The 20,431-nt window shown below is 42.7% G+C and overlaps 1 protein-coding gene across 25 annotated transcripts in view; it reads right to left on the reverse strand.

Moving 5' to 3' along the window:
• Window positions 1-2,968: 2,968 nt before the first annotated feature.
• Window positions 2,969-20,431, reverse strand: part of mapta (microtubule-associated protein tau a) — a 33,679-nt gene continuing 16,216 nt past the window's right edge. For 7 of the 25 annotated variants that reach the window (XM_040014324.1, XM_040014320.1, XM_040014318.1 and 4 more), the window contains 11 exons: window positions 19,819-19,839; window positions 15,292-15,320; window positions 14,274-14,414; window positions 13,946-14,006; window positions 12,516-12,769; window positions 10,802-10,894; window positions 8,912-9,004; window positions 7,025-7,117; window positions 5,801-5,882; window positions 5,190-5,296; window positions 2,969-3,337 (listed from right to left, as the gene is read on the reverse strand). In XM_040014324.1, the coding sequence (XP_039870258.1) occupies window positions 3,140-3,337; window positions 5,190-5,296; window positions 5,801-5,882; window positions 7,025-7,117; window positions 8,912-9,004; window positions 10,802-10,894; window positions 12,516-12,769; window positions 13,946-14,006; window positions 14,274-14,414; window positions 15,292-15,320; window positions 19,819-19,839 (1,172 nt within the window). In that variant the 3' untranslated portion in view covers window positions 2,969-3,139. Of the gene's footprint in view, window positions 3,338-3,794; window positions 3,946-5,189; window positions 5,297-5,800; window positions 5,883-7,024; window positions 7,118-8,911; window positions 9,005-10,801; window positions 10,895-12,515; window positions 12,770-13,945; window positions 14,007-14,273; window positions 14,415-15,291; window positions 15,321-19,818; window positions 19,840-20,431 lie in introns of all 25 variants that reach the window. The other 18 variants (XM_040014325.1, XM_040014321.1, XM_040014319.1 and 15 more) reach the window with 9 other exon arrangements.

A 20,431-nucleotide genomic window follows, 5' to 3' on the forward strand; every position in this document is an offset into this window, starting at 1 on the left:
TATAAACAGGATATACAGAGAGATCGCTTTGTGAAAGGGGGGCAACAAGCAGACGGCTGTCTCTTACATGAGCTGCATGCAAGAAGCTGTTTCACTCATTTTAATGCGAGTAATGAATCAGCGGGGGGGCCACATCGGGACGTCTCTGAGCACATGAACTGGGTTTGTTTGCAGGGGAACGTCTTAACCTGGCTCCAGCTGGAGAACACAACAAAAACGTGACCACATATGCACCGCGTGGACAGAAGTAAGTGGACGCACCTGTCTGGCTCAACCATTTAAAAGGGATCATATTTTAATTTGATACTCGGGCACTTTTGCTGCTAAAAGGAAGGTCCATCTATCCTTTAACTTTGACGGTGGAGGCTTGAGGCTGCCTCCATGTTCAAACAACAAACCTCACAATGGAAATAAGTGTTGGCTGTTAGGGCCAAATGATGCGCCTGTGGCTAAAGCACCATGAAGGCAGTGAAATAATCACCTCCTCTAAATATTCCTGTTCTGGCCTTTTGTCAGAATTTACTGAGAATTTAGACACATTTTCTAAAAGTTAATTAAACACCGAGTCACAGTTAAATGTAACGGCTCATCAAATGAATCCGAGAAAGTACCAAAACCCAAATGGCAAGTAATATCCGGCCCAAGTCTGAGGTTTCTTTTTGTTATCTGGGACCACTGTGTGCTGTGGCGTTCAGGTCTCCTCTGGCCCACCAAACACTTCCTGTGACGCTCATCAAGCCTCACTCGTGACTTTTGGACTACTGCTAAAAATCTGCAGCAGATAAGCTCTCATGCCTCCACAAACTTTTGCCACGAAGTGCACTTTTACTACTTTGCAGGGAGCGAGAAACACGGCCATCTGATCGGTCCTGTGTTTCAGGTGCATGTGTGTTGGATACAGACTGCCTAAGGAGGTCTTCACCGTCCGCCTGCCGTGCAACACTCACAATCTTCTCCGTACAAACGACCCATTAACAGTAAAACAGCCGTTTTCAGTGTTTGTGTCACCGCTGTGAAAACTTTAGTCTACCTACCTGTAAGTGCATAAATACTGTTCTCAGCCTCCTCCTCGCAGTTTAGCTATGAAAATGTCACTTTAAGGTTAATTTTCCCTCCTCAAGCTGTAGCGCATTTACACAAAGCAGTAAAAAAAAAAGAACACTGACAGTAGCAGGCACGATACAAATGTTTCTTCATATCAAATACATGTCATATATCCACAGAGTACGATTATAAAACTGTGCCCAACACAAAGTCTCTACTCTAGCTCTTCACTTCGTCTTTTTTCTGTATTTTTTTTAAATCCAGGTAACGCTCCCCTCCCCTCCCTCACCTACGACGCAGGGAGAGCGTCAGAAATGAGACCGCGGAGAGGCAGCAGCCCCTCGCTTCGTCACCGAGCTCAGATAATTGATCATTCTGAGCCGAACGACTCACACAGAGAACAGGAAACAGCGGGGAACAAAAACCAGCTTAAATAAGTCAAATAAAACCGAAGAAGAAATGTTGACATTTTGTTTTTTAAATTTTTCCTTATTTAGCTTTAGTGTTCTTACAACACGTGACCGGGCCCTTTAACTTCCATATTTAAGGTGAAATATTCCCAGCGTGCTGCTCACGTCTGCAGTGGAAGTTTGAACCCGTGAAAGTGCCACCACGCTGTAACCCTGCGAACGGCAGAGGGAGCTGGTGGTGACGTCACCGCTCGGGCTGGGAGTGCTCGTGCTCTCCGCTGCGATTCTAATGGTTTAAATGTCAAACCTGTGGCGGGTTTAGTTTAGACCAGGGGTGCCCAATCCCGGTCCTCGAGAGCTACCGTCCTGCAGCTTTTAGATGCATCCTTGTTCCCACACACCCGAATCAAATGAATGGCTTGTTATCAGGCCTTTGCCAAACATGATGGCATGCTGAAGAGGTAATCAAACCATTTGATTCAGCTGTGTTGGAGTAGGGATGCATCTAAAAGCTGCAGGATAGTAGCTCTCGAGGACTGGGATTGGGCAGCCCTGGTTTAGACTCTGCTGACATCCACTGTAGTAAAACCAGGACGACCCTCGAGGTCTCAGCAGCTGCGAGTCGCAGCAGACAGCACAGCTTTACCGTATCGTCGCCACAACAACGAGCCAGCTACTTTAAAAGAAACTACAAAAACCTGATGCTTCAGTGTATTTATCGGTTAACAAATGTTTCAATGGCCGTTAGAACAACATCACCCTCACTCGGCCATGTTTCTCCTATTAAGCAGGGAAGAGTTAAACAGCACAGCTGGCGTTGGTAAAGGCCTCTCTCAACCCTCCGTTAAGTGTAATTTCTCTCTTTCTTCTCGATCTCGCGGCTCTGAACGAACACCTGAGCTCGGCGCGTCCCGTAAAAAGTCGCGCGAAGGCGACGCGATCAGTCGCCGTCGTCTCTGCGGTCTCACTTCTGCCCCCTCCCACCCCGCAGTCTCCTGCAGTAGCTCGAGGTGCAGCACATGTCAGGACTACACAAAGCAAAGACAGCAGTGAGGTCTGAAAGCTTTTTCTTTTCTGCCTTGACGAGAAATATTTGCTACTTTTTCTTCTAACTGTTCCTCCGCCCACTTCACCGGACCCTGTATCTGATCCCTCTGCTTTAGCGCAAACGGACCCCCACCCCCGTCCCACAAACAGTCTGCATTAACCTCCATCTTCAAGGTTCTGTTTTTTTTTATCAAAAAATAAATAAATAAAAAAAGAATCAGGGGACACCCGTCAAAGGTGACGCTGATAAGATACACTTCTAAAAGGGTTCACAGTCAATGTGACGGGAAACCGAGTCTTAGACGATTTAGCGGGATATGTACGGAGATCCTCAGAGGGAGGATTTCGCTCTGCTGGGGTGCTTTAACTCTTAAAGGGACACTTACAAAAGGTTCAAATTAAGTGTAGAGATCAAAGACCACAGAGAGATATTCAATACATGTTGGCCTACTGGTTAATCTGTTTTCTTTTTTAAGACCTCTAATAGCAACGCCTCGACGAGATTCAAAGGTTAGTGGAGGATAAACAGTGACGGGCAGCTAAAAAAATCAAATAAAAGTCCTGTGAAAGTAACGAGGAAGGCATCACAACTCCTCTACGTGGTCGTGCGGTCGAGGCGGGGAGTGCGGCGAGCGCGTTCACAAGCCTTGTTTGGCCAGGGAGGCGGACACCTGGTCAGCCAGCGTGGAGAGCTGTGGAGAGTCGGTCATGTTGATGCTGCCAGAGGAGGACACGGTGCTGAGCTGGTGAGGGGAGTCTTCCAAGGAGACGATCTCGGCGCCGTGGTCAGTGCGGGCCTTGGCTGTCTCGCGGAAGTTCAGTTTGTGGCTCTCAATCTGTGGCGAGATCGGAGGTGAAGGTCAGACATCAGATCAGCCATGGCCTGGATTTTTCTGATTTTTAAGGACTAATGATAGTCCTGCACTACGTAATCTTTTAATTTCCTGCGTTATGATTCGCCCTCAGCTGTTTACTCAAAACCATCAAAACTGTGTGCACATGAGGTACTGTTTGCATGCATGCAACAGAAATAAAGACGTTTACAGCTTCCATGTTCATAATATTTCTTTAAATGTTAAAGGAAACCGGTCTGCAACCAGCGAGCCACCTCCGGTCGATGGTTGCAGAGCGGTTGCAGGAGGTTTCTGGCTGTGTGAATGACCTCTTGGCCTGACTGATATGTTAGGTTAGCTTCACAGCACAGGCCTCAGATCCTGAAAACTCATAATCAGCACTATCCACGTCATGTCTCATGTCTGAGAGTCTGAGATGAAGCAGCTTGTAGGTACTTACAAGAGTCCTCAATCTTTATGAGAGGGTTCGTCAGGATGGGTGTGATGGGTGCTGAAGGGACAGTCGGAGGTGACTGAGGGGGGGTGACAGCGGGGGAGAGGACCGAGGGGCTGTCTGAGGTGCTCCCCTCTCCGTCTTTCCCCTTCTCCCTCTACAGAGGAGCCCCAGCAAGGAAATAAAAAGGCATGCAACAAAAATACACGTGATGGTTTCAACAGAAATGAAAAATAAATAAAATAAAGCAAAACAATTGATGAGAAAATGTAGCACAGCGTCTCAGGGCCGCTGAAAGTAAAAAAAAAATACAAATAAAAAATGGGAGGAGCTTGGGGGAGGAGTCAAATTCAGAGAATATAATCAGAATTTTAAAGTTTGAAGAATTTTAAATTATTTTACAAGAAAAAGACAAAATTTCTGAGATAAAAAAGACATTTTAAAGGAGAAAATTGGTAAAATTAGAAAAACTGTGAAATTTATTAGAAAAATCTGATGAATATATGAGAAAATTGTGATAAAATTACAAGAAAGAAACAAACAGATTTATTATTATTAAATTATTCACTGTTTTTCTCATACATTGCCAGTTTTTTCACATAAATTTTGCTAACTTTATCTCTTTAAATTGCCTTTTTTCCCCTGTAAACTTTTAGTTCCAGTGACCCCGAAACGCTGTCACAACAGTGAAATTTGACAAGAACGACAGCGAAAACTTTAAAATGAAGGGAAAATCAGCAGGATGAAGAAAATGGAAGCTTGAACAAAGGAGGGAAAAAGCAGAAAAACCAAGAAAAAAAAAAGCTCTAAAAGCTGCTGTGTGTGTGACACCCTCACGAACGTCAGCGTGGCTGTTCGAGATCAGCTGAAATGTTCTCGCTGGTTTTAGTTTTGCTGTTTCTGTGTTGCTGAGTGTGTTTCACCCACAGAGACGCAGAAGAGCTGAAAGCTGGTTTTCCGAAGAAGAGAGCCGAGCACTGAAACATGCTTGAGGCCAAATGGTGCCAAACTTTAGTTAATTTAAATTGAATTTTAATTATATGTGTATATTGTCTATGTACTTTCATTTCTAGAATTTTTATTTATTTATTTTTTCATTAGTAAATATGATGCTTTTGAAGTTTTTAGCTGCAAATTTTATGTCTCATTTTTTTTTTATCTTACTCTTAAACTGCATTAGCAGTAAACAAATAAATACAAAAAATCTGATGTTTAACTTTTAAGAGGAATAAGAGGAAAAGCTTGTAGAAATTTGAATGTAGTGAAGATCAAAATGTTTGTTTTCCGATTTTTTTTCTTGGCACGGATTGGTCTCCATACAGAACTGTGACGAAGCGCCACGGTGCCCTGAGCGTTTTGCTTTTAGCCTGCAGAGAGCGCGTCGGTGGATTTTCACTTCACCTTCTTCTGCCCGCCTCCAGGAATGTGGCTGATGTTGCCCAGAGAGCCCACTTTGGACTGAACTTTAAACTCCAGCTTCTCGTTTTTGATCTCAATGTTTCCACCACCTAAAAAAAAAAAATTATAATCTGAGTGCAGCACCATTATTACAGAAGTGGAAGAACTTGTACTGGTTCTTAGTGTAAGAACCAGCATCAGTACATTTCCTGCTTTTAAAATCAAACAATCAGAGCTACAGAAGTTTAACCAGTTTTTGTTAATATTAAGAAAACCATCATTAAAAAATGTTTTACTGAACTAATCACAGCTGCCTGAGACCTTCAAGCAGGGACCAGCTGACTGTTCCCACCCATCCGAAAATAAAAAAGGCAGACTGAGTGTTTGCCGTTCGGCTCTCCAAGCCGCTTTGCAACCCACCTCCACCCCAGCTTCTTAGGTTAATGCTTTTCAAGGTATTCAGAGCAGAGGCATGGACATAAATTACTACGTGTGGTATTGCATTTACACTGAAGGTGGAGGAGACTTCTACTAATAATTATATTGTCGTTATGTACTCTGTTCACAAAAGCTCGTCACCTAAAATTAAGCAGAAAGTTGGAATAATGTTTTACCCGGCTTGTGACGAATGTTGTCCTTCGAGCCACACTTAGATGTAACGTTGCTCAGATCGATCTTCTTGTGCACGATTTGAATCTGAGAGGAAAAAAACAGCACAGAGTTTGAATGCAGACCAGCAGAGTCAGCAGCTCTGAAGTCGCCCTGCATGCAGCCACAGAGGAACTGATCCTATAAAACCGGCCTGTTAGTGAAACTGTTCCTGAAAGCAGGTTTAACGGTCTCTGAGTCGTACTTTAAAGTCGCGTTGGAGCTCTGTCTCTAAACGTGGGAGCTTTTAGTGAATCAACACCTTTGTTTTTAGATAAGAGCGACTCAGTCAGTCAATGAAATCAGATGGTGATTTATGGGGGATTGTGTGGAGTCTTTAAATTTAAGGTTTCACTTGTTGCACGATGACCAATCATTTTTTAAATATGTATTAATAATAAATCTGTGATTTCCGTCTTTCTCCTTACATTTACGACAGACTTGACTATAAAAACCTGCTTTCTGGAACCGGGTTATGGAAGGAAACACAGATTAACAGCACTGACTAACACACTGGATTAACAGTCAAAGTTTTAATCTGAGCGGTGCGACCTTACCCCAGTGCAGAAAAACGAGCGACCATCTTCTGCACTAACTGATAAAAGCCAGATTTCAGCAGCCATGCATCACCATGCATGGATAGATGATGTCACTCTTGGCTGTTTGTCTGCAAACACAGAGCGCTCAGTCTCTCTGCGAGCTGAGGTCACCTCAGCGTGGATGACAACAGGCACTGTTTGGTGGAGAAGCCGAGGACAGCGGGGCTCTTTGTTACCCGATCGGGACACTTTGAGGGGACAATTAGTTCACTTCACATCAAGGTTTTAGGAAATAAAAACGTCCACAAACAGGATTCATGCGTGTGGCTTCAGGGACAGATTTGAGGGCAAAAACTCAGAGTTATCGGGCTTACGTGAGACGCAGAGCATTGCATAACACGGTAGATCCACTAAACTAAGAAGACTGATTTAGAAACTACGGAGCATCTAAACCAGTGAAAGAAAAGCACTGGGGGGGCGGTTTAGTGCTGTTCTAGTATGAAATGCTCAGATCTGTTCACGAGTTCAGTAAAACTGTTAATGGGAGAAGTTGGCAGGTCAGCGTTTGGGAGGTCAGAAGGGCTGGACACAGACGGGAGGATCTGTGCTCCTTTCTGAGGATGCGTTCAGTGGAAGCACACCTCTACTCACATTGCCACCACCGGGTACATGTTTTATATTATCTTTGGAGCCACACCGGGACTGCACACTGCTCAAGTCCAACTTCTTATCGAGAATTTGCACCTGGAAAGTTGATACATGGGGGTGAAAAAAACACAGTTATGGCGGCGAAAGCAAAGAGCTGCGAATGAAGACGATTACTGGAGAGGAAGATTAGATGTCGGAGGGACGAGTTTGAGGCTCGGGGGAGTGAGAGCTGACTGAAACCCTCGTGAGGAGATGTCCCCACATCGCCGCACTGGTGCTTCGAAGCCATTACAATCAGGTGAAGCATTTCAGAGGTTTTCAAACTGTACAGGGGCAACCATCAAGTTAGACCTCTGAGGGCCAAGTCATCATCGGAGATGACTCCAACTCTAACCTGCAGTAAAACTGGTTTTAATTTTATTTTCACTTAACTGTTTTCCACATTTTTGACAATCGGGGAAAAAATGAAACAATCAGAAAAAAGTTGAAGGTAATCCTGTGATGACTTTGACCGTACAGGGTTGAGACTTTTCATTAGAGATCGATAAATACACAGAGAGATGACAGCACCAGTTATAAATGCAAGAATATGACATTAAACACTCATCAGATACTTTTTTAGATAAATCTTCTTCAACTGCTCCTCACTGCAGGTATCCGTCATGGTTTGATGCTGTGTGGCAGGCTCGGTTAGAATCAAACGACTCTCAGACGGAAAACCGGACTCAAAGCAGCAGCTTTATTTTCTGGGAAAAATAATCCATAAAATAAACGGAAAACAAACCCAAACTTGAAGATAGAAACTGGAAACTAAGCCGTCAACACTGGGAGGCTAGAAAACCAGGAGCACGGAGGAAACACACAGCAAAGAGAGGACAACACAGGGCTTAAATACACAAGGGAGTAACAAGGGAATGGGAAACAGGAGGGAAACACAGCTGGGACTAATCCGACATAACGAGACAGGGAGGAAGTAAAACCAATCACATGACAGCAACCCGATGCATTGAGGCATGTAGACATGGTGAAAGACCCGCTAAAGGCCATCAGACTGGGGGGGAATAAAGGTGATTTAAGGGACTTTGAACATGGTGTGGTTGTTGGTGCTAGCGGAGTATTTGAGAATCTGTTCATCTTTTCCCCACACATCCATCTGTGGGTTCACAGAGAACTCTAAATGCACAACACGTCCAACCTTGAGGCAGATGGACAGTAATTAGACAAGAGAAAAGACCGAAGTCTCTGCTGCGACATTCAGATGGTTGGGGTCAGAATGTGGCATAAACCCCACGAAAGCACGGATCCATCCTGCCTCTCATGAACGGTTGAGGATGGACGAGGTGGTGTAACGGTGTGGAGGATGTCGCTCACCATCTCTAGCATCATAATCACAGGTACTTTGGAAAAGATCGAGATTATTTACCACGACGGCTCTTTTTACAGAATTTGTAAAAATGGATTCAACATTTCCTCTTTTTATTGAGAGGATGTGCTTGAATTTGAACTTGAACTGATAAAGTTGTAGATTTATTCGCGTCAGACTCTGAAAACCTCTGAAATCCTTCAGTCTGGATGGAGAAGTGCACAGGTGAGGGGGAGACTGTTAACCCTTTGAGTCACAGAGCAGCGAGGCTGCAGGGGGAGCCTGGCGTATTTGGGTCCATGTGACATTTTCAGTGCATAATCAGTTGATTCTGATGAGGTCAGGTGTGAGGTACCTGCTGATTTTCATAGAATGGCGCTACCGTAATGACAGGAAGTTGCTTTTTTTTTTTTGTAAAACAAGCTGAACTGCACTTGTAAATGATGCAACAGGCTTTGTGAATAATCCCTTTGCTTGTGCCTTTGTGGAATTAGTGGGACTTCTTTTAAAGCTACAGTCTCTCTCACCTTGCCTCCACCAGGCGTGTGCTTTAGGTTGTCTTTAGAACCGCAGCGAGCTTGGACGTTACTTAAGTCCAGCTTCTTCTCGAGGATTTTGACCTGCAACAAGACAGAAAACAAGTAAATTCTTCAGGAAATAAAAGGAGAACAGCTGGGGGGAGAGAATCAGCCCGAAAGGAGGAAGTGAGATGGTGAAAGAGATCTCGGCGTTAAAGCTGCCATCTGTAACTCTGCATATTTGTCACGTTTCGAGGAAGTCGTCAGTTTTCTGACGACTTTAGTGGAGCAGATTGCAAAAATAGCGATGTTTTAATGCAGCTGCAGAGTTTCAAACAGATGTTTTAGCAGGGATATTAAAGTTAATTAAAACTTAATTAAGTGTAAAAAAAAATCTCTTTAGAAACAGAAACATGAATAAAAAACAAAAAGCAACTAAGGAAATACGCTGCACTCACAAAATTACTTAAATGAAAAAGAAATACTAAAAATTTTATTAATTTTTTTTTAAAAATTGCTCAAATTTGTTAACATTACCAACTCGAGGAGGCTCTAGCTGTGTTAATGTTAACTGGGAGAGACAGAGCTATTTGTTAAATATCAGATCAATATAACAGTGTTTTTTTTTCTGTGTTAAAAGCAAATCAATAATCAGTTTAATGTTAAAGATGCCAGCTTTAGCTCAGTACATCACCAGTTTTCAGTGAAAGAATTAAAATCGTATAAAAACTTCAGTCTTATGTGCATAGACTGTATATAAATGATGGACGTAGCTTCTGGGTCTGAACAGTGAGCTGAATTAAACCTGCATTCTTTCTGTGTCCAGCAGAGGGCGACTCCTGTAGTAGCCAAAAGCAGTTTTTGTTAGGTACACCTGTCCTTCTGCTCATAATGCAATAACTAATTAGCCAATCACGTGGTAGCAACTCAATTCTTACGACTGAATGGACTCAACGACTATTTTTCGTATTTTTTTTGTGTTATTTTTATTTTTTCTTAGATTTGAGCTTATTTTGCCATAAAGCATCGTCAGTCTGCTAATGCAGTCTGATTGGTCTGTTAGGTCTGTCTTACAGGCGTAGAGACTAGTTGGCAACCACCCGGCAACCACCTGGTTGTTACAGAAAACTGTGTATTCACCAACTGGTTGCTGGCTGATGCAAAAAAGGTTCTGCACCCACAACCTCCTTGTTATTGCTTTAGTTGCTAGCAGACCGCCGCAGTCACCCACAGTTTGCACAGTAGAAGCCAACTTGTCTGTTTGTGGAGCCATCGCTAAACTTGAAAAATTGCATCACAAACCGTTTCAAAATAAAAGTTGTGCCTTTTGAAACGCGCTGGTTGCAGCAGCAGGACAACTTTTACTCTGAAGGTAAAACATTTCTGGTTGGTGCAGACAAGTTGCCGTCTTTCATGCTAACTACGGGTGACAATCTGTTAATGGCCAAAGCAATAAAAAGGTGGTTTCCAGTGCAGCACCATATACCTCTGGGACTGTCAACAAAGTCCAGTAGCGGTTACTGGAAGAGAAAGCTCGTGATTATACTGGTGGCTACGTCTAGGGCTGTCCTTCCCTGTGATCTGGAAGACGCTGCTGCGTTGCATACCGCAGTTTCTCAGCCAAAACTAAGGCGTCAAAGACCAAAACAAACAGCTGCAAGCTGTTAAACGGGACTCAGCCTACCAGGGTGAGTGATGCCACAGTGGCTACATCCATCTTTTATATGCAGTCCATGCCAATTACGTATTATTGAGCAGATTGTGTTTCCACATCCAGTCCACCTTCTGATCAGATCATTAGAGGAGAGCACTTTGCTTTTACCAGGAGTTAGTTTCTGATGGTCATAACTGCAGAGATACTCAAGAGTCTGGAGTTGAGTTCATCCCCCAGTTACTCACATTGCCGCCACCGGGTACATGTTTGATATTGTCTTTGGAGCCACACTTAGACAGCACATTACTAAAGTCCAACTTCTGATCAAGGATTTGTACCTGGAAAAGTGAAAATGTCAGCTTTTAGATTTAGAGTTTAGACGATGGCTTGATTTGATTAAAGAAGTGGGAAGAAACTCGTGCGGGAGTGTGACCGCATGCGGGGTTGGTGAGAGTCGATAATTCAAAGTGTGCATTGGTCTTCACTTCTTCTCATTTCTTTACTTGTCCAACACTGGCAGGAACCAAAGACCGATTTTTCAGCTCTTCTATCATCTACCAGAATAAAAACTTTCTAGTTTGAACTCTGAATGGAGCTGAATTACTTATTTTGATCCATAAATATCACAACACGTGATACTTTTGAGTTTCATCAGTAAAACATCGGACACGTGACTGCACCCTGAATAAAATTAGACCAACGACCTGCATGGCTTTAGCTAAAATAAACCTCTAGCGTCACACACACACACACACACCGACATTACACTGCAGACTACACTCAACACACTGAGCTGCAGACTGGAGTTTTACTTCCACAAACATTTCTTAGAGACACGGCTGCCCCGGGAAGATTAGAGCTAAATAATATTGAAATAAAAAAAATAACAATAATAATAAAAGATCTATTTTTAAAAAAAAGTTACATTGTGTCCTTATCAAAACTAACTTGATTAAAATAATCTTTAGTGTATTTGTCTGTTGAGACCTGAGGTGTGCGGATTATTGTGAGTCAGCTGCCTGACTTGTGTTTGTATAGTAACACCTGAACTTCTGAAATCTCACCCTGACAAATAGTCATCATCTAGTCTTCTTCTTTCGGTTCCTCTTTTTAGGGTCACCACACATCCCAGCATCCTCTTTTCCCACTTACCTTCACTACATCCTCCTTACATCTTCACTGTTACACCTGTCTCCCTCACCTGTCTGTGCTCTTCTCTTCAAGTTAAACTAACTAGTTAATCTGTGTGCTCTTCATTCTCTTCATATCTGCCGGCCCCTGAAATAATGCCCTATATGTAATAATAAAAGTAACAATGGAGCAAGTAAAAAACTAAATGAGCAAATCCACTCTGGAAACAGACATGACAGGGAAATGGTAGGTGGAAGGAACAACAAAGGGTTCAGGGCCTTCTGTGTTGGTATTAAAACTCAAGCATGTAAAATGACCGAGTGGGGTCATCAGATGTTACACAAAACTGATTTGCAGTTTTTAAGAGGTGCTTCTCAGACCTGAAACCTGGACAAAACCTGAACTTCCTGCCTGGTCTCATCACGTTATTGTGCAGAAATATCAGCTGATTCTGAGGAACTTTGTCTCAGATTTGATCGTTTTTATAACTGGAACGACTCTCGAGGCTCTCGGTCTGTTAGCCACGGTTCACTGCAAAACATCACGTTTAATCACAATGCAGCGATTAAAAGAGGAAGAAATGATGTTAAAAACAGCTTTGTGGCTATCCGCGATTCACCAATAGGCCAAAATGAAACGCTGCAGAAACAGAGGGACACATTTGTGGCAGGAAAAGGTTTTATGATTAAAAACCCACAATGGCACATAGAAATATACGCCTGGATCGTAGACGACTCCACTCGGTCACGTGACTGTTAAAACTCTGATCTGCAAACTCAGTGGGCAGTGTTCTGTGAGGGGGTGTATTCAGAGTATTTCCCGGGTTACCTTTCCCCCTCCGGGCTGATGCTTGATGTTTTCTGTGGAGCCGATCTTGGACCTGACGTTCTTCAGGTCTGGCAGCGGCGCCGCGGCGGCCAGAGGAGCCGGTGGACGACTCTTCAGCGAGCCCGGGGATTTGGGGGTGGAGCGAACCACAGCCACCTTCTTCACTTTGTTGGCATCGGCCCCTGACTTTGCAGAATTTGATTGGCTACCGGGGGATTTGGGAGTGCCGGGGCTGCTCTGTCCACTCCTGGCATCTAGAGGATCCAGAGAAATTATAAGTTAGGAGGAGTGTGATGAGTCATGCATGTAGAAGAAATCATTAAAAAATAATAAAAAATAAAGCATACTAGGAGCTCTACTGGCTAAAAGCTGACCGAGTCTGATCCAGAAACACGGATCAGACCGTGTTATTGTGGCCATGCAAGGCTGGAAGCGATTTCTAATCATTTGCTTTATTTGATTTGATTTTTTTACCTTTTTCATTTTTTGGAGTGAGGGATTTGTCGGCACGAGCTAGATCACAGAAAATATAACACATCATTACCGCGTACTCCAAAAATACGGAAGCCTATATTAAAGTAAAAATTTAAAAATGAGCTTTAAGAGCAGACTAAATCATTATTTTACCCGTTAGGCGCCATTCTTTCTTTGAAGAGTTTCTCTGCACAGCTGTTTAGCCACCGACACAATTTCTGTTTTTCATTCACTTTGTTGCTTTTGGATTTTGGGGGGAGATTATTTCATGCCTGTTTCTGTGATTTAGTAAAGAATAATGACATTTCTACTGGTACATAAATCACATTTATGCAAAGAGTCCACTGATTCTTGGTTAGATGTGGGCAGTTTCCTAACCACAGATCCAGTCACACAGAGACTGGTCAGCGACCTCTACCAGCTGGTTTGCATGTGGTTGCTGGAGGTTGCAGGGAGTTGTGAGGTACTTACAACCTGCTTGTACCTTCTGAGATGGTGAGGCACAAGCACTACAGCCTGCGTTGCAGACAGCTCGGTGTCTATCAGGGACTACAAGTGACTGCAGCAATCTGCAAGCAACCAAAGCAACTACCACTAGGAACCTCTAACAACCACTCCCAGCCAGTCGGCGAACACATATTTTCCAGATGGATGGATCTCGATCAATCAGGATTTGGCCCAGAAGCTGATATCCAGCAGAGAATTACAGAAGGTGTGAATAAGAAGGGTCAACACTGTGAATATTGACTCTCTGCATAAAGAAATTACCGAAATATTTAACTGAAAAGGGCAATCACAGTCTGCAAACTAAAAGTAAATTTACAGCCAAACCCATTTGCTGTAAAAATGAGCGTGTTTCAGGTTTAAATCATATGGCTAATACAGTCCGCTTTAGGCTTCCATACTAAAATCAGTAAAATAAAAGTTGAGTTTAGCACAAAGTCCTCGGCTCGTACCTGGTTGAGCTGCAGTTCTGGCAGAAGTTTTGGCCCCTGGAGTCTGAGACTTCGCACCGCTCTGAAAGTCACCACAACACTATTTTAGTTTCCAGCAAAGAGACGTCTTGGAGATGGTTGAATGCAGTAACATTGCACACTAATCAGTGAGGAATTGATGAGTCGTTTCTTCATATAATGTTTGGTGATAATAGAGGGAGGAATCAGGTTCCAGTCCATGTTTTTCTTTGACTGTTTCAAACAAGATTCAGTCAGCGAGTGTGAAGAAAACTAAGCGAGTCAGTCGGCTCACGTCTGAGCTCTAAGCTGCATTCAGACCTGTACTTACTCCAGGCTGCCTGGGCCCTGTGCTGCTGACTTTAATGGGGATCGAGCTGTGGCCATTTCGGGAGGATGCGGGTGATTTGGCGCCCTTGGCGGTTATGGACGGTCTTTGAGGGGAAGAGGTCGGTGTGGTGGCAGTTTGAGTCTTTTTCATGAAGAGGAAGAAATGAATGAAAAACAAAAGGTCCAATGACAATGACCACAAAATAAAAGAATGATTAAAAATAACTGAAAGATGATAAAAATAAAGGATTTTTTTTATGACATGAATAAAATGTTCTGGTTTATTATAACTTGGATCTTGTTTTTACACAAACACGTGTAGTGCCAAGAGAGGGGATAGTCCTAATATGGTCATCTCAGGCACAGAAGCCCCACCTCCCTGCTGTTTAAATAGGGCGTCCAATCCAATTTATTCTTATTATTATACTTGGAAGTTCAAGGGGGTGTGCTATTGGGCAAATCAGGCAGGTGCATGAACCAGCTTTTATAGAGTCGTTGGTTCAAGTCGAGAGGCATCATCCTGGGAAATGAGGCCAGTGCCTAAAAACTGCAATTCCTCCTGTGGCCACTTGAGACTTGCTCCAAATGTGAGTGAATCTCCATAGACTTGCATGTTAAAATGTCCAACACAAGCAGGTGTAGCTGCTAGCTGCTTATTACGAATCACCTCCACTAATTGGAGTCCAGCAGGTTTTTGATATTGGTGCTTTTGCAGCATTTTGATGGGATTATATAATATATAAATATTATAGTTTGCAGTGTTTGTGCTCCAGTTTGAGCTAAACTGCAGTATTTTCTTAGTCTGATAATAAAACAGTAATTACTGAGAGCTCAACACTGTCGCTGGAAGGAGTTCAGTTAAATGCTGAATATATGTGATAGACATGGGTAATAATATGTCGTGTTTGTTAACTAAAGAAAATAAAACCAAAGGTTTTAATAAACCAGAATATTTCACAACAACTAAAAGCCGTAAAGAAATGAGCGACTGAACCTAAAAAATGCCGTTGGTGACGTACCTTATCTCCGTTATCCATCACTCCTTGAGCTATAGAAAAGAAATAGAAGCAAACTTTAGCTTTTGGCACCTTTTTTTAAAAGCTTAATATCTATATTATTTTTTTCATATCCACCCAAGTGCAATAAGTTAAGACTTTTGCTTCCATGAGCGTGCCAGAATGCATTCTCATGGAAAGTGAAATGAGTGATGTTGGGTATGCAGCATGCAAGAAAACACATAAAACAAAAAGGTGGCTTTTTTTTAGGGCTGCATAACCAGCAAAGTGAGCAGAGATGGAGAGATGAAAGAAAAAAGCTAAAGTGGGGGGAGGGAGGACGACAAGCTTCTCCTCGGGTCAAAGTTAACGTCCATAGAAACACTTCGGAGGGAGAGTGCTGCATAACACAGAGCAGAAGCTGCGTTGGAAATCAAAGGAGTGGAAGGAGTGAACTGAAGAGGACTGGTTCTGAACTGGTGAACATGACAGCACACAGACCTTTGAAAACAGCGACCGGCACCAAAGACTTTCTGGCTCGGGTGCTTTGGGGGGGCGTTTTCTGGAGCTCGGCGGTGCCGGTGGTCTGAGCCACACCGCTCCTCATCTCTGAGTCATTAGAAATGTCAGGCTTTGAATAGCTGGCTGTATGTAACGATGAGTCACCGCTGTTTTCAGCTGCCGTGTCAGATGGCAATTTGTTAAAAAGGCGCTGCTTCTTGGAAAGGTCTTCACAATGAGAATCGGAGCTAGACTGGAGCGCACTTTGCGTATGAGGAGCCCGGGGTGTTTCTGATGTGATATTTTTGCTTCCGGAGTCACCGAGGGGCTTCGGAGCTGCTCCTTCAGCAGTCAGTCCATCGTTTGTTTCTTCGGAAATGAGCTCCTCGCCCTGAGGAACACACAAGTTTCTGTCCCCAATGGATGTCAAATCCTCCAAAGCTGTGCTGCGGACTAAAGACATTCCAGAGAGGTTGCTCATTTCACTGAGGCACTCGGAGGCGTCGAGACTGATGGCCCTCTGAGGATCTGCAGCTCCCGCCCACTCAGGGCTCCCCCTGCTGGCCTGCATGTCCCGTTTAATCTCTGCCCCGCAGCTGAGGTCTTCAGAGACCCACGAAGACTCACTTAGCCTCTTCCCACACTCTCCTACTGCTTTGCTTCCTGGGTCCAGAGAGCAGGAAGCTCCCATGAAGTCAACGCCCTTCCCAGCGTCTCCGTGCAGATCGGACTCTGCAAATCCAAACTCACCACGGACTCCAGAACCAGGCCTCGCTAATTTGTTTGGAAAGCAGATTAATGGTGACATTCACAGCAGCACTTGTTATCCATCTCCCCAATGAAACAAAAAAAAAAGAAAGTGGAGAAGTGATGAAGGAAAATAAAAGACTGTTTGATTACCCAGAACAAACACCAGACACTCAGAGAGCTGTGAGCGGTGATGATGCAACACAACAAACCCAGAAGTGATTAAAGGTGGAAAAGTGTGAGTTCACATGAAAACAAAATAAAAAATAATGCATCACAGTTGGGTGTCAGACGGAGAGATGATGCATTCCAGTGAACACGACACACAGACCAGTGATTTATGCTGTTACAGATACGTGATTAAAATGTGATGTAAAGCCTTTCTGAGCCGACTCTAGCAGTGCAAAAATAACGTATCCCACCCCGCAACGGACCTCTAAGTACACACACGAGTCTGGAGTGTTTCACAAGAATATATTTGGACATTAATATCGTACAGTTATGCAAAAACGAATAATTAAATGATCACACAAAGAAGCAAATTTCCACATTCTGACATTAAATGATAAAAACCTTGAACAGTTATGTAGTTAAATACATGTATTATTAATCAATAAATTTATTTTTCCTTAAACATATAGAATTATCAATTAACTTATTTGATTTATATTTAATTGTTATTTTAAGTAGTAGTATGAGCCACTGGATTCAGGGATGCCAGGTCATGATGCAGAGCGGACCACAGAGTCTTTATTATCAGGGACCGTTGTTAAAGCAGGTTTAGCCCTAGTGCAGAGCTGTTTCTATTCAGTTTCATTTACAGGATCATGTTTAAGTTGAAGATTTGTCATTTTTCTTTTTCTAGTTTGATTTTTCTTTAGTTGCCTGCACTGCATCCAACACACTGAGCCACGGTTGTGAAGAAAGGAATAAATATTTATTTCTGCCTCCACCAGTCGGTCAACCTTCACAGTGACCTTGAGCCCGAGGACAGTTTGAGGGAAGACGCACGAGGCGATCACTGTGCGCAAGTTTCGTGACGAATACTCTGAGCCTAGAAGAAACTGGACACCTTGCCGTGGCACGAGGTCATCAGTCCTTCAGCTGAATTAGCCAAAAACGTCATAAATTCCTTCGACTTTGATGCAATACGGAGGCTATCCGTGTACACCGACGTGTCAGGACTACGTTTACAGTATCTGGTCAAACGGTCAATATTAGAAAAACTATTCATTATAACACATTTTCCCTTTAAACTGAAAATAATGTTCAATTCCAGGAATCTCGAATTGAAAACTGCAGATGCTGAAATCTAAAAAAAAAAAATAGAAAATACAAAAAATGTAAAAACTGAATAATAATTATAAAAAAGTGCTTTATTGTTTCTTATTGTTACCGTTATGGGTGAGGGTTAGTGCCGTTTTAAAACTATAGAAATACTCTAAAAATAAAATAATGAAAAAATAATAACTTGTACTAAATTATTATATTTACATATTGCGCAAGTTTGTTGTTTTGAACTTTTAAATGATGCTTGGTGTAAGGTTTAGATGGAGGCGGATGATCTGCCGACCCTTACGGGAATCAGCTGAAAGGAGAAGGTGGTGTTTTTAACCTTTAATCCATAAACGCATCATTAAAGGAAACTGATGCAGAAATTTTAAAGATGTGCGTGTTTTACCATTTAAATAAACTGAAGTGACTGATTACATCTGAATTCAGGTGGAAAACTCCAGACTCTTTAATATAGTAGCAGGAAAATCAGAAACTGTGGTCAGAGGTTTACATATGCAGACATGGATGCTGTGGTGATTTCAGCCTTATAATTATTTCCTTGAACTGTTTTTTTTCCAGAGGTGGAATGATTGTACAACATACATGTTTAAGGACTTGGGTAACACGAGTTTGAATATATTAAAAATATGAAATTGTAGACACAGGCTCAGATATATACATACATCCACTTAAATCTTTGAATTAATGGTGTTGAAGGTTCTAACTTGGCAAAGCAGAGGTCCATTAACTTCTCATTAGTGACTGTGATTGATTAGAGCTGGTAGTTCTTCTTTGCAGCATTTGGAAGTTAGAAAGGTCCTTGGAGCCATTTCTAAAAAACTGCAGTTTTAAGATCAGCAGTTTGAACAACTGCATGAAAGTAAAAGTTATTCTGTCACTGCTTTGCCGAGGAAGACCCAAACTGTCATCGTCAGATGAGAGTAAACCGGTTAGGATGTTCAGGAACAACCACCAAGGCTCAAGCCTGCCATGAAACTGCCTGAACACCAGCATGGCTGATCACAGTGAAGCAAGGTTTACATCTTCAGGGATTGAGAAGATGCCAAAACAAGAAAGCCCTCCAAAAATCCAAAATCCAATGCTCCAACACCAACACCTTCAAGCTTGACTGAAATTTGAGACTTCCCCTTTACGGACAAGCCAAATGCCTTCTGGAGAAAAGCCTGATGACCAGGCGAGACAAAGATTGTTTGGTCACCATGATGTTTGGAGCACAGGTGAGTCATGTGGGTCAGGTCTGTCATGGTGGTGGTGCCATCAAACAAAGTGGATGGAATAATGAAGAAGAAGGACTATTCAGTTCAATTGTATTTATATAGCACCAAATCACAAACAAGGTTGTCTCAAGGTGATTTATACTGTAAGGTAAAAACCCTACAATAAAGACTATACATGTAGAAACTAATGGCCTCCCCAAAGCACCGACCTCGACGCTTTGATGTGAAAATTTGTGGATTACGATTAAAAGTCGAGTATGTGCCAGGAAACCAACCACTTTAAATTAATTCCACTGATTCTGCCATGAACAGCGGGCAAATGTCCAGACAGAATTATGCCAACAGGCTTGTTGATGGATACAAAAAACATCCGGCCGAGTTGCAACTCGCTAAGGGACTTTTAAACTGATATTAGTGGGAGTGAACCCATCATTTTGACCATGTGTGGCTTAGAGAAAATCAAAAAAACTTTATTTGTTTTTGTTTTTTAAAGTCAACAAAGATGTATGTTGCACAATCATTGAACCCTGGAGAAAAAACAGTTTGAAGGAATCATTAAAAGCCCAAAATTACCACAATATTCATGCGTGTCTGTAAACTTCTGACAACAACTGTATAGAATAGAGGATCCGTTTAATTTAACACTATATGGAACATACTAAAACACAACAGAGTGATCAGCTGCTTCCTCTCTGAGGTTGCTTTCACTGCACCTAGGCTCATTCATATCTATCTCCTGCAGTAAATAAATACTGTCTACGTGCAATCAATAAAACATACAACAGCCTACCTGTTGAAGACGCTCCTGCTGCTGATGGAACATAATGAGACAGATGGAAAAGATAGAGAGCTCAGTCAGTAATGGCTCTCTGTCACTCGTGTGTGATTAATACACCCACCCGGTGCAAACGAATCAATAAAAGCTTGCATACAGCATGTCTTCAGTCAAAGCAGAAAGCCCACAGCAAATACAGGTTAGATAAAGACATCATTCAAAATCATAAAGATGGATAAGCAGGCTTTTATTTTCTTGCTTCGTGCAGCAGTACCACACTGAACGCTGCTCTGTGTGGTACTTGAGCTGTTTTTAACATTACCCTGGCTTTCCCCGCAACCGTGCATCTGTTTAACAGATCACAGGACTCTTAAATCTGCCTGTGGTCTGGACGTTCCTTTCATTCTGAAATAGCCAGGATGTAACCATCTTTTTGTTTAAAAAAAGGGGGACATGTTTGCCTCTCGAGCCTGCTTACGATCATGTTGCAGTTCTGGAAGGGGCCGCATATATAACCGTCTGAAAGTAAGCATTGGAAGAAAAAAGCAAAGCCAAAACAGAAACCCAGAAACTCTGTTTTCCAGTGAAGATGCTGAAAGAAACGCACAAACATACAGAGCAGCAGCAG

The sequence above is a fragment of the Simochromis diagramma genome, unplaced genomic scaffold (assembly GCF_900408965.1).
Source record: "Simochromis diagramma unplaced genomic scaffold, fSimDia1.1 OVJJ01000669.1, whole genome shotgun sequence".
In the NCBI taxonomy this organism is placed as follows: domain Eukaryota; kingdom Metazoa; phylum Chordata; class Actinopteri; order Cichliformes; family Cichlidae; genus Simochromis; species Simochromis diagramma.